The sequence below is a fragment of the Lepidothrix coronata genome, unplaced genomic scaffold (assembly GCF_001604755.1).
Source record: "Lepidothrix coronata isolate B3197 unplaced genomic scaffold, Lepidothrix_coronata-1.0 Scaffold82, whole genome shotgun sequence".
In the NCBI taxonomy this organism is placed as follows: Eukaryota; Metazoa; Chordata; class Aves; order Passeriformes; family Pipridae; genus Lepidothrix; species Lepidothrix coronata.
Window position 1 is genome coordinate 3680462 of NW_016690262.1, and position 12854 is coordinate 3693315.

A 12854-nucleotide genomic window follows, 5' to 3' on the forward strand; every position below is an offset into this window, starting at 1 on the left:
AATCAGAATGGTTTGGGCTGGAAGGGACCTTAAAGACCATCTCATTCCAAACCCCCCCTCCAATGTGTCCATATATGTCCACCTTTTTCATAGGAAAGGTTACTGTGGACCTGATCCACCTCTCAATTATTTTGTGGTTAGGTTGTCAACCTCAGTACACTATTAGAAAGCTTCTGTGCCTTCTGTTTGTCTGGGCTGGGTCTCCCCTTCAGAAGTGTGACGTGGCTACAGCCTGCCTTCTTCAGGAGGCTTTCTGTGAGGACTGGGAGGGCCTCACTTCTACAGAAAGAGTGTTTGAGCGTGTGTTGGACTGTAAACATGTGTATAAAAATCAAAAGATCTTCGCAGAAACACAGGGCCAAGAGCAGCTTTAAGTGTTTTCTCGAGAAAGCAGTGTTTCCATATATGCTTATACAGCAGTGGGACTGGATTTACTTGGGAAACAGGGACCTCCCAGCAACATATTGCATGAAATTATGTTTCTACATTTGGCACTGCTGGGGGAAATGAAGAGGAGTGGAGGGAGACTACAGAGGCGCTGGCAAAGCTGAAGGACACTGGGTAACATGCTTGTAGTGCCAGTTGCAACTAAATTACTTAGGGAATTAATGGGTTTAGTTTTATGTAATTTGTTTAGAGATTGCAATACCATACCAGGGAAAGAGAGCATTTAATTGCAAATGTAGATGTGACATGACATTCTGTCTTACTGACTTTTTCAAGAGTGTAGGGAAAGGAGAAAGTGTAAACAGCTCAGGAAAAACATGCATTTTACATTGCAACAGGCTGTTAGTAAAGAGCTCTGATCCTTTATTCACATGCAGCTTATCATCTTTTTGGTGTCCAGGGAAGGCATCCACGTTGTTTATTTATTTATTTCTCAAAAAGACAGTCAGTCTTCAGAGCAATTTACGGACTTTCTTCATAATGCTGAAGTCCAGGTATTCATCCAGAAAGCTGCTAACAATCCCAGCTGCACCCAGGGCTATCAAGCAAATTAGAACTATCAAATTCAAATAAAAGCCTGTTAACCTAGAAGTGGAAAGCAGAAAAACACTGTTATAAGCTGTACATGGTATATTACAGTGAAATTGTCCACAAGAGTTAGGAAGAGGTGTGTGGAATCAGAAAGGACCACTGCTGCAACACTAGCTTGGGGTGTTTTAGGAATAAACCGTGACTTTTCACATGACACACATGACTTTTGCTGTTGGGCAGATACCCACTTCTATTGGGCAGATACTCTCTGCTGAGCTGACAAGTCTGCAATTGGTTATCACTTTGACTTGGAGATGGATTTTTGGACCAGAAAGGAAGAGCCTGAGTATCCTACTGGTGCCTAAAGACTTGATATAAGTAGCCTTTCTGAGCATGCCATGTCTAGATGCAGATTTGAAAATGATGAAGTATGGGATTTTTTCAGTTTCAAGAGAGCATAGAGGAAGTCTTTTGCTTAGCCCTAGTTGTAACCACTTCTTTGAGCATGCAGTCTAGATTTGTCTTTATAACTAGCAGGCCTATAGTCAGTGATTAGGATTGAGATTCAAGGTGAAAACAAATTAGTTTCTTGCTACTAAGGCTGCTGGAGGCTTGTTGTATGTTTTGGGGCCAGGTTCTACATACCTGACTTGTGCTGACCTGTTGCTAATTGAGGCTCCTGCTGGAGGGTTAGTACCAGGCAGGCCTTGGTAGCAAAGCCATTTCCCAGGGCTGCCAGGCTGGCTTTCAGCACTCTCTGTTTGATGCAAAGAAACCGGTCTCACCAACATGTGAAGCTCTGTCTAATAGTGAAGCCAGCCACTGATTTATGGCTTTCTTGAGAGGCAGAATCTATTGTTTTAAGAGTACTGAAGTAATACATAGGAAAGATCTCTCGAACAAAGTACTTTTTTGTTCGTTGATTAAAAAAAATCCATTATGCTCTCCTTCTTCATTTATTTACATGTCTGCTCCCCGAACTTCCTTAGCAGTTGCAGCTCTTCTGGCTGGTGTTCGTTGCACCATTCAAATGATTGCATCTCTTACTGGGAGATATAAAACTATCTCCATATATTTGCTCTGGAAAACATAACCTCCCCCTTCTCTCAAGCAACAGCTCTTCAAAAGTGGGTAAAGGATCAGTGGAGCTGTAGTGAAGGAGAATGGTAACTTCAGTACACAAACCATGGAAAATAACTCTGTAGGACAGCCTTTTACTGCTGCAGGATTGTTCATTGCTAAATAATCTGATTGTTTTCTATCTTCCTCTAGAAGACATTGCAAGTCTTTTAATTTTTTGACAAGCATACATCTTGCTATTTTCTTCTTATGACTGAAAATGGGTGGTGGAAGAGAGCCTGAGGTCAGGACATAGGTGGTGGTGCAGTGGCTTCAGTGAAACAAGAAATAAACCATGTGTTTCAGTGTTTATAGTGGAGGGTGTTTTGCCAGTGTGCATGTTTGTTGAAGCAGAGTTCATATCAGGAGGCACTGTGCACAAAACATTTATTAACATACTCTTATCTGAAGCCATGCTCTCTTATCTGTTGGGTGAAAGTTCATCAGCCTACAGGGCCAGATTGTTTGCTTCCTTTAGATCAACTTGTATGGCTAGAGACAAGGTCTTACTGTGACAAACCGAAGAAAAATGCAAAAGAGCAGACAGACAGACATGGTCCAGGCCTTGCATGAACAGTCTCCCACCCTGATGAGATGCAAAAACTGTGCTTCTGTTTTCAGACCTCTCCGAGTCTGGTTGTCAGTTACGCCCAGTCCAAAGCAGGTGCCCACAAGGTGAGCATCAAACCTTTTCTTTCTCCTGACCTGTAGCACACGCTCATCTTAACCTAGGCTTCTGCTGCAACACCCATCCCTCTTCCCTGAGGGTTTCTCCTTCAGACCTATTGCTGACACTTTACACATGTTGCATTCAATCATAATCACTTTTCACTGCCAGTCCCTGGCTCTCAGCCCAGCTTCAGACCACTGCCTGGAGCCGGTAGCCTGCATTCAGCTGGTAACTCCTTACCTTCCTTTCACAGACTGGACGTAACCATGGAAGTACTTGTAGCGGGCAAACACGTACAACACACCCAGAAAGGAAGCTAATTCTGGGAAAGGAAAGATTAATAGAGTGGGAAAAACAGAAAACTAAAATTGAGGATGGCAGTTCACCACTTTAGATATGTTTTCTAGTTATATAGCTCTGGGCATATTCATAGCTATCCATACGCTGGGAAGTTACCTTGGAAAAATCATTGAAAAGAGACATATATATATTCTTAAACACTCACTGCAGGAGGCTCTTGGTATGGGTTTACAGATAAGGTGGATATAGGACTGTCCAAAAAAATCTAAAAGAATTCCCTCAAAAGGAGAACTCAGGAACTGACAGGAATCTGTATCCTCCCTGGTTTGGTGGTTATCCCAGAGACAGGATAGTGGTTTGGAGCACTGTGGCTTGGCCTGCTGCTGTAATTTCATATTGTTATGGCAGTCCATGCTAAAGGGGAGTGTTTGTTTTGGAAAGAGAATTTTATTTATGTTGTTAATAAGCTGCTTTGCATTTATATAGCATCTTTTATCCAAGGACATGTAGTGAAGTTAGCTTCTGACCTCCCTGAGGGAAGAGTACAAAGTCACCTCCATTTGAGAGATGGAGCAGGTTATGGAGGTCAGTTGTATTATCCAGCACTAGGCAGTGCCTGTTAATTTTGTGTTTTCAAACTGTGTGTGTGGGTATTACAGAGGACAGCTTTTGCTGTGTTCTGGACTAACCCATGTAAACATACCTGTGGAGATAACTAAAAATTTACTTAAAGAGGAGTTTATAGTCATCCTTCATTTCTTACATGTGACAGTACTTGTGTTGCTCATTAGCAACTGTGATTTTTCCTTGATTCAAGTGTCTGTCTATGAATACATCTATTATTTCATATTCAATTTGTTGGCTTAAGTGGTGCTTCTTTAGATTTACAGTGGATTTACAATGGAGATTGGACTTCTGTCTGTAAGAGAGCTCCAAACTAAAATGACTGTTTTGGAGCAAATATAGAAAATAGAGAAGCCCACACGCTTCTAAAACATTAGTTGGATAAGGGTTAATAAAGCAGAATGTAAAATTTAGGCTCTGTCACAAGTTCTAGTTCTATGAGACCACCCCATCACTGTTAGGAGATATCACGGGCCAACCTTGCAAAGTCCAACAGAGTGAGGGGTATGAAAGCTCTGTAGTGTTTGAGTTCAGAACATTTGGCAAAAAATGCCCCCCCTGCTAGGTGCCTGAGAAAACACCATAGGTTTTCAAGAGTCCCCACTGCATACCTGAAGATGCTGCTGCTGTGACTGAGCTTCAGCACTCAGGGCTATGTCCCACGGCAAGGAAATAAGTCACAGCCCAGTGGTGGTGTCTCTCATTGGGGATGTAAAAGCAAAAAGCTTTGTTGGCTTGAGCTCTGTCTCCATCAGACAGGCATGAGTGCTCTGACCTGAGTCTTTTCAGGCTGCCTCCTCCCGGAGGGACGGCAGCTATGCCTGATGTTCTGTGAGAATTGCCCCATAATGTGCAAATAATCGTTAATGGAGAGCGTCTGGAAGCTACTTTTCTGAATAATGCACCCTGAAAATTTGCTGAATGCCTGGTAAATGTGTTGTACTGGCTCCTTGGTTTGCAGAGAGAAGTGGAAGCTGGTGGGGCTATACAAAATGCTGTGACTAAGTGGGGATTTCAGTGCCACTGAGCATTCTTCTAAGAAGGCTGTGCTAAGGTAATGAAATTAAAAGCAGGGGGAGGAAATGCCTAGTTCCTGATGGAACTAAAGTGTTTTTAAAAGTTATGCAAAACTTCTCAGTTCAAAATAAAAGCAGAAAGTGTTTACCTTGATTAAAAAACCATCCTGCAGTCCAGAGGCCAACCAGAAATATTGGGTAAAACTCCACACAGTTTTGTCTGCAGAATAAATTTGAAAGAACATTAGTTTGGAAAGGAAAAGGACTATGGGTGGGATTTTCCAGGAGGATCAGCTTTGGCTTCGTTTTGTTGCCACTAAAGTTAATGCTATCGAGTCCAGTGGAAGCACAGTCAAGGTAGCATTAGATACTCCTAAAATTCTCTCCTTTGTGATCTCCAGTACAAAATATTTAAAATATTTTCCTGGTATTTAAATTTAAGCAAGGATCTGGATCCCAACTACATGGAAATAAATGGGACAAATAACCCTAAATCAAGTGCCTGTGCAGCAGAGAAAGGCGGGAATTCCAGCACATGGGTGTGATGTTAATTACTTGTCTCCATACCCGGTATGCAAGTTTTGTGGGTCAGCATTACCAGGACTGCCAGAGGAAGCACAGACCTGCTTGGATTGCTCTGCTGAGGCCAGCAGCCTTTATGAAGTGCTATCAGGCACAGACAGCACATGACAGATCTTCTTATGGCGAGGACCTTTATTTGTGAACATCGTCACCACTAATATTTTCTTGGGATATCTTTTCTTGGTTGTTGGAATGAATTTCTTTTTAAGGAATTAGGCAAGCTTCTTTATCTAACATATCATGTTGACTAATAACTTGTCTAATGTACTGTATGTCCCATTATTGTTATCCACTACAACTACAGTTACAGCAGAGAGGGTTGTTTGAAATAAATATAAACAATTTTGCACAGCGTCATTAGTTAATCACAAACTGAAGCCCTTTAGGAAAACAGTCTTCTTAGACTGGCTATTCCACCATTATCCACTGTGAAGACAGAGTTTTTCTTTGCTCTTCTTTCACGTTTGGTGATAGCCACAACCCAAGAACTGACAAGCACAGCTTGCTAGATCCAGAACATCTGACCAAGTTACAGTATTAGCTCTCAGATCCTACTTAAGTTTGGGTAATCTGATTGCCTAGTTTGATCAGAATTTGAACAGTGACTGTGAGATGAGCTGAATTTACCCCATTATTATTAAAATAACATCTGAACCATTTGAAAAGCCATTTGTTCATTTTCTCTTTTTTTTGTTTGTTTTTGTTGTTGTTGTTGTTGTTGTTGGGTTCTTTTGAGCAAAAGATGAAAAGAAAAGGTGCCTTTTTAAGATAAAGTTTCTTCTGGACTGAATTGTTATTCACTGCCACCATCTTAATGATCTTTAGACTTACTGTGCACGAAACGTTCTGTCAAATTCTGGAGCTCCAGTGACAGCTGGGGGCATGACCTTGTGCTTCATTCTTGATTTCCCCACCAGCCAAGCAAAATAACCTGCAAACCAGAATAAGAGCTCACAAATGACACAGTTCCTCACTCCAGTTCCACTTCTAACACACAATTTTTAAACTTAATTTTTTAAATGGAGATCATTGTTCTTCTGCTTTCTCCATTTCATTAGGCACAAAGAGACCAATATTAGATAAACCAGCTTTTCCTTACAAAAATTTCGATCTTATCTTCAAGTGACATCCATGAGAAGGGGGGAAATTGTTATTTCAGAAATACATTCGTTTTCTTTTTGCATTTGCATTTGCTATGACTTAAATATCCTTCCACCTCACCTGAATCCTAGAACTACACAGCCCAGGAGCAGTCTAGTCACACTTCAGCAGCAGGGTCTTGCCTTAGCAGCATCTCAAACCAAGCTGCACTGATGGAAGTCACTTCCCCACTAGTCTGAATGACATATGGTCGTTTTGTTTTAGTGACACTAGCAGCTATGAGGCTCTGAAGGACAGGGCACTCTTGCAGTCTTTGGAAACAAAAATCTGGTAGCTACCGTTTTAAAGTTATTTATCCATATGTTAGAGCGCATGCTTTTCCATCTGTCTGGGACTCTCAAAAATTCAGTCTATTGGAAAGAGCAGAGACAGTTGCAACTGGTGAGGCTGTAGCCTGTTCCCTGCTCTCCACTTGATCTGCTGGAGGGCTCTGAGAGCTTCTTGTTGGAGGAACTTATGCTGTTTCTCCTCCACTGACTCGAGCTGATAGTACTTACCTGTCTTGTAAAAAGAATTTTTTAGAACTGATGCCATGCCATGAAAAAGAGAGACTACTTACTGTACAGTGACTAAATATAATTTACTTACCAAAAACCCCAAAGCAGTCAAACACTATCTCTACACTTCTGACCATTATTCTAGGATCCCATCCCACATGTATATGCATATTTCATTTTATTTATGTTCTCATTGCAGAAGTCTCCCCCTTAAAGTTGAACAGAGGCTGTTGCAGGGATATAAGGAGAGCATTTTGCTGAATGCAGCAGAGCTACTGAGCAACACCCTGTTTGCCTTTAAAACTTTTTGGATACCTGGAGTTATTATTATTATTATTATTATTATTATTATTATTATTATTAATTATTATTATTGTCTCTAAGTTATTTTCCTGGCCGTGTCATAGCCACTCTGAGAAGCTCACTGCCTACCTTGTACCTAAACTATCTGGATCCAGAAACCAGGCACCCACCTGAGTCCACTAAAAAGGCTTGTCTAAGGTGAGAGCCTAGAACATACCTTCCATCCTCCCTTCTGGGAGCAGTGGCACTAAAATACAGCTAGAGGTATTAGTGGTGCTATCCCATGCATCTCTTATGTCTTAGCCTTGTGGCCAAAGCCCTCAGCCCAAAAAAGCATTTTGCCATCTGTCTTCTCCCCATATAAGTAATTACAGGCTATGCTCAAGTGACCTCTCAACCTTTCTCTCCAGAAACTAGTCAGAGCAGCTCAGCTGTCTCTCTACAAGGCATGTTTACAGGACCTTTCATTGTATTTGCATCCAGCAGGACCCTCTCTGCCCCCACAGAGCCTGGTGATTATGCCTGATGTTTCATTTGTTATTTGCCGCCTTGCAGTCCTTTCAGAAGGGAAGAATAGCACTGGAGAGGGTTTAGGGAACATTCTTCATGGAGATTGAAACGTACAGAAGAACAAGAATTACCTCTGAGAAATGTTTTCCCTGAAAACAACTGAAAAGTTGCTTTTTAACTTTTGTTGCCCTCAAAATGATCTGGTTTTATGACAAATGCTACACACTGGGAAGTCTTGCCTGGCCTATCTGTCAAAGGGGTAGGTGAGCTGTAGTGTTTTGTGCAATGGCATTTTTAACCAGTAATATGCTCCTTATTTTCTGGCTGCAATGAGCCATTCTAGGCATACAATCAGTCTGGGACTAGGTTTATTCTACTGAGGAACTAAGGCAAGCCAAGGTAGCTCATGACATCCAATTCAGTTTTTTTTAAAAAAAGCCTTGAGTGGATGCTGGACAAAATAAACTTACTGGGGAAAATAAGAAGATTAAGGCACTGTAGGGGCAAAATCATCCTTGTTTGTTCAGTACAATTAACCAAAGCAAATCATCAAGGCTGTGCTACAGCTGTGCTACTGGCCTCAGCTGTAATGTGATTTGCCCTTGCCATTGCTTGGTCAACAAGGTTTGAGGGGCAGAGACTGGGACATGGGAGAGTGGTTAACTGCAAGCAGAGGCAGGTTGTGCTAGTCTGCTAGTACAGCCACCCATCATAAAAGGCACTTATTTAGTGGCTTCTGCTGTGATTGATGAGGACTTGGCTTCAAATGGACACCAGTGAAAGCCAAGCCGTGGCACTGCGTAACAGGAGAACACAAGTCATGTCTGTCATCTTACAAGAAAAGGTGAGCCCGGTGTGCAGAACTAGACAGATGCCAACCAGGGAGGCAAAAAGATCTCAGGAGAGAAATAATTACTGTGGTTTTTGTTAACTGCATAGGACTTGCCTTTTAATTCCCCCCGGTGAATGGAAACTTTCCATGTAACTCCAAATTAACATTTTGTGACGATGGTTTAACAAGGGCTGGAGTAAAAAACAAAGCAATGGGTGAGCTCTTCTGCCCCTCTCACAGGAGGTGCTATCATGAGGACTCCTGAAAGCGGTGCAGCAGGAGTAAGTAAAGATTTTCATAGCCTTTTTTTCCCCCTGTATCAAGTTGTTCAATTCTAACAGGTGAAATTACGTGACTGAGGTAGTTACAAAGTATGCTTGACTTGCTTTTGTTAGCCTTTTTTTTTTTTTGCTTTTATCTTCAGGTGGCATTTATGGTTACTGAGTTAATAGTTTTACTCTGAAAACGTGGGACAAAGCAGGCTTTCAAGGAATATTACTCTCAAACATTTTATATGTGTAAAAAGCCTGCAGAGGAGCTGCTGCTTGTATCACAGTGTATGATAGTTCATATTAATTTGCATGGCCTGGCCTCACAGTCCATAAAAAAACAAATCAAGTACTTTTCAATAATGTCTTGCCAGCCCTTGGAAATACTAAAAATTATTTTAAAAGTTGCTAGTTCAGAGAAATGATTCAAAATAGAGGAGCAGTGAGGCTCCTGTGTCCCTGCTCTTTTCTGTATCAATGACTGGGATTCATTCTGCCCTTCCATTGAATGCCCTTGTATTCCCATCAGTCTACGAAACAGTAATATCTCAAGCAAATCTCAACTGCTTAAAACTGGATTCGTGACTGGAAACCACTTCCTGCATTGTTCCTGCTCCTTCTTTCTACCCGGGGGCATTTTTCGCACCACTTAATCTTCGACTGACCTGATTCTTTGAATAACTCGTGGTTCTGAGACACAAAATCTTGTACCTCTGATGGCTGCTATGTGAAACCCTACTTCCATCGCTGCTTCAGGGAGGTGGTATTGCCCAGTAGCACCCTCCTAACTCAGGACTGGAGGAGGCTCAGCAGAATAGACAGAAGAGCGAACAGCGCACTGAGTGCTGTGTATGTCACATCTGGTTCACAGCAAACAGTCACATGCTGGGCTGCTCCCCTTGCATGAACTGGTTATAAAGCATGCTTACAGCCCTGGTTTCACAACATTCATTTGAACTTCCATAAATTAATTTGTGTTGTATTACCCATGCTAGAAAGCATGCTGAGAGTACACCAAGCTGTGATGGTTTAAATCAGGTCAGCTGATCAGAGTCTGACACAGGTTTCTCTTTGGGCTTGATGTCAGACTGCCAATGTAAATTAAACCCCAGGTTATATCACCTTTTCTGTGATTTTAACTAAGATTAACTAATATGGATTATCCATCATAAGGAAGAATATAGGTATTTTCCAACTCCTTTCAAATTCTCAGTATTTGTACAAACTCCTTGAGTTTTCAAGCTGCAATTTTTTTTCCAAATAATTTTTGGTTTTTCGTTTGGTTGGTTTTAATCCTTCACTTTTTTATGTTAAAAATAAAGGCAGGCAAGCTCAACTTTCCTGGAAGTTGATGACAAGTATTGCCACCAGGTAGACATAGGGTTATACAGATAGAAAGAGATCTCAGTGTATATTGTAGTTGATCTGATGACAGAGGAAGAGAATGTAAATTTTCAGTGCTTTATATTTGCCTTCTGTTGTGCCGAGGTTTTTTTTAAACTGGAAGGGTCAGATTCTCAAGCTTTTTCTTCCTGCTGGATACAGATGTTGTTTCAGTAGCTGAGGCTTTGAGAACAAATGAACAATCAAGCCACATCGATAGGTTGCTTAGGTAAGTTGGCAGTGCTATAGATACTTGGAAAAAAGGCAGGGTAATTATTTTTAACTTGCTTTAAATCTCATAGCATAAATGTCTTCAAAATGTATCTTTTCCCTGGTGTAAACACAACTATATGCATCAACACGTTTCAAAGAAAATAATGACAAACATTAAAAATCATACTGCAGTTTTAGGTTGATACACAGCAAAACCAGCATCTCAGGCTCGCCCACTTCTAGTCATAGAAGAGAATCATTAAGGTAGGAAAAGATCTCCAAGATCATCCAGTCCAACTGTTAACACAGCACTGCCATGTCCACCACTAAGCCACATCCCCAAGAGCCACATCCACATGCCCTTTTAACACTTCCAGGAATGGTGATTCTACTACTTCCCTGGGCAGCCTATTCCTTGATTCTCAGAGCTATATCTGCAGGGCATAAAATAAGTCCATTTAGATCTTAAAGAAATGGAGTGCTGAGAACATAACATGGAATAGCCCGTGTTTTTGTTGCCTGGTGTAAAGGTTTGCTTTCTTATTTCACTTCAGATACTACGTACATATCCCTATTTCTGGAAACATTCTTTTGCAGTGCTTTCAGTCCAGCATTGTTGTATTTGATTTCACAAATTTACTCTCACTTACTAGGTTTTCAGTTGTATAGGTGCTTAAATAAGAATCAAAACCAAGACACAATGTGGCTTTGAGGTAACTTTACAGCCAGTTACAAGCTCTGATAATAGTATGATTCCAAAAAATCAACAAACAAAAGAGAATTCAAAACAAATTAGTTTCTCCCCAGACGGAAAAGTAATCTGTCCCACTGAGCCAACTGCCTCTCAGACTACAGAGAGGGTAAACAATGCTCCTGTGAAAAAATATTACGAGTTATCAGTCAGAGAGCAACCAATTTATCACAAAATAAATTCCAGTACTTCAAAACCAGTGGAAAACTCCCCAAACCCCAGCCATACAACTCACAGCTCTTTCTTACATTGCTGGAAGGCGGAAAGAAGGGAGACAGCCGCAAGCAAAATTAAATCACCAGCCATGTTCCCAGCAGTTTCCGTGTGCAAACAGGATGTATGTATGGGAGAGCTTGAGTGAGCAATGGGGAAAAACAACAGGCGGGAGAATTAGAGTTCTTTTCAGCACTGCAACAAAGGTCTGCCCTGGAAACAAAACAGACTAGTTTTTAAAACAAGAGTGCAAAATTAGGACCATTTTTTCTCCCTGCAAAAGTTCAGCCCTGCCTGCTTCTTGCCTGTGCGAAAGCGCGGCGAGAACAAAACCAGACTCCCCTGCCTCTGTGGATTCAGCTGTTCCTTTATGCCTTAGATTTCAGTTGCAATCTCTTTGGGGGCGAAGCCCCTTTGTTCTGCGTTTGTAGAGCCCCTGGTACGGCGCGGGCTGCCTCCATCACTCGCAGTGCCACTTGAAAGCAGCAGGTGCGGGAGAAGCGAGGGAGGAGCGGAGCTTTGTGCTGCCCCTGCGCTTGATTTACGGGTTTTGCCGGACACGTACGGCACAGGCTCTGCCGGGTGGCACGGCAACAACTTTTCGAGTAGTCAGCACGCAGAATGGAATTGTTCAGGACAGTTCAAAGGGTAAAACAACTGAGAAAGACAGAAAGAAATATCTCCCCTGGTTTTACTGCCCGGAGCACACTTCCTATAGCTTGTGCCGAGTCTTAAAACTGGGAGAGATTCTCTCGAGGAATGATTTTTTCATCATCTAGTGCTAAGTAACAGGAAACTTAATGTCATTAGATTTTATGGTCCCATGAGACCACTGGAACAAAACCAGTGTGATGTTTGTTGTGGCTTCAGTATTATCTATCCACTTTGCCTCCAGATGAAGTGGGAGATGCCATTGCCTTTTGTCAAACTTGCTAATTTTGAGGGCTAACACACACACAAACAAATACTTGAAATCAGTTATTTTACCTTGCCGAATTTTGCAAGGTTATTTATTGGGTATTAATTCAGTACATAGTTCTTTCTAAAGACTGGAAGAGCAGACATACTGTAATAACAGTAGGTGGATGTTTGTGCTTAGTAACTCTTTAATTGCTGATTTATACCCTTTACTCGTAGTTCTTGGTGTAGCATGGGTTTGACTTTCTCACCACAAAGTCTATGTTTTTTAGCAACTGGCTCAGAAGTGCTCAAAGCATTGTCACCCTGCTGATAGAGGGATGTGAAGGAAAACTCACAGAGCCGGTCATTTGAAAAGTTAAAACCTCAAGGGTTTAAACCCAAAACTTTTTAAGACCAGATGACATTGAAGTTATTGGCTTTTTTCTAACTTTATACAAAAGATGTGAATTTCAAAATGGAAATGGATATGCAAAATCCAGCAAAGAGTGATGAAAAGTAGGCAGGGATACAAT

At 41.5% G+C, this 12854-nt stretch overlaps 1 protein-coding gene across 1 annotated transcript; it reads right to left on the reverse strand.

The window, feature by feature from the left end:
- Positions 1–627: 627 nt before the first annotated feature.
- Positions 628–11917, reverse strand: MGST2 (microsomal glutathione S-transferase 2). The gene is made up of 5 exons (XM_017820361.1): positions 11457–11917; positions 6121–6220; positions 4857–4927; positions 3008–3089; positions 628–1032 (listed from the first exon to the last, which is right to left on the reverse strand). The coding sequence occupies exons 1-5, from the start codon at positions 11512–11514 to the stop codon at positions 900–902; spliced, it is 444 nt and encodes a 147-aa protein (XP_017675850.1). The 5' UTR covers positions 11515–11917; the 3' UTR covers positions 628–899.
- Positions 11918–12854: the final 937 nt, after the last annotated feature.

Excerpts from the sequence above, each read along its gene's own strand:
- MGST2 (XM_017820361.1), bottom strand. The coding sequence starts at position 11,514 with ATGGCTGGTGATTTAATTTTGCTTGCGGCTGTCTCCCTTCTTTCCGCC. Across the intron at positions 6,221-11,456 it reads TCTTTCCGCCTTCCAGCAAT|GTTATTTTGCTTGGCTGGTG; the intron begins GTAAGAAAGAGC and ends TCTGGTTTGCAG. Across the intron at positions 3,090-4,856 it reads AGGATGGTTTTTTAATCAAG|AATTAGCTTCCTTTCTGGGT; the intron begins GTAAACACTTTC and ends TTCCTTTCCCAG.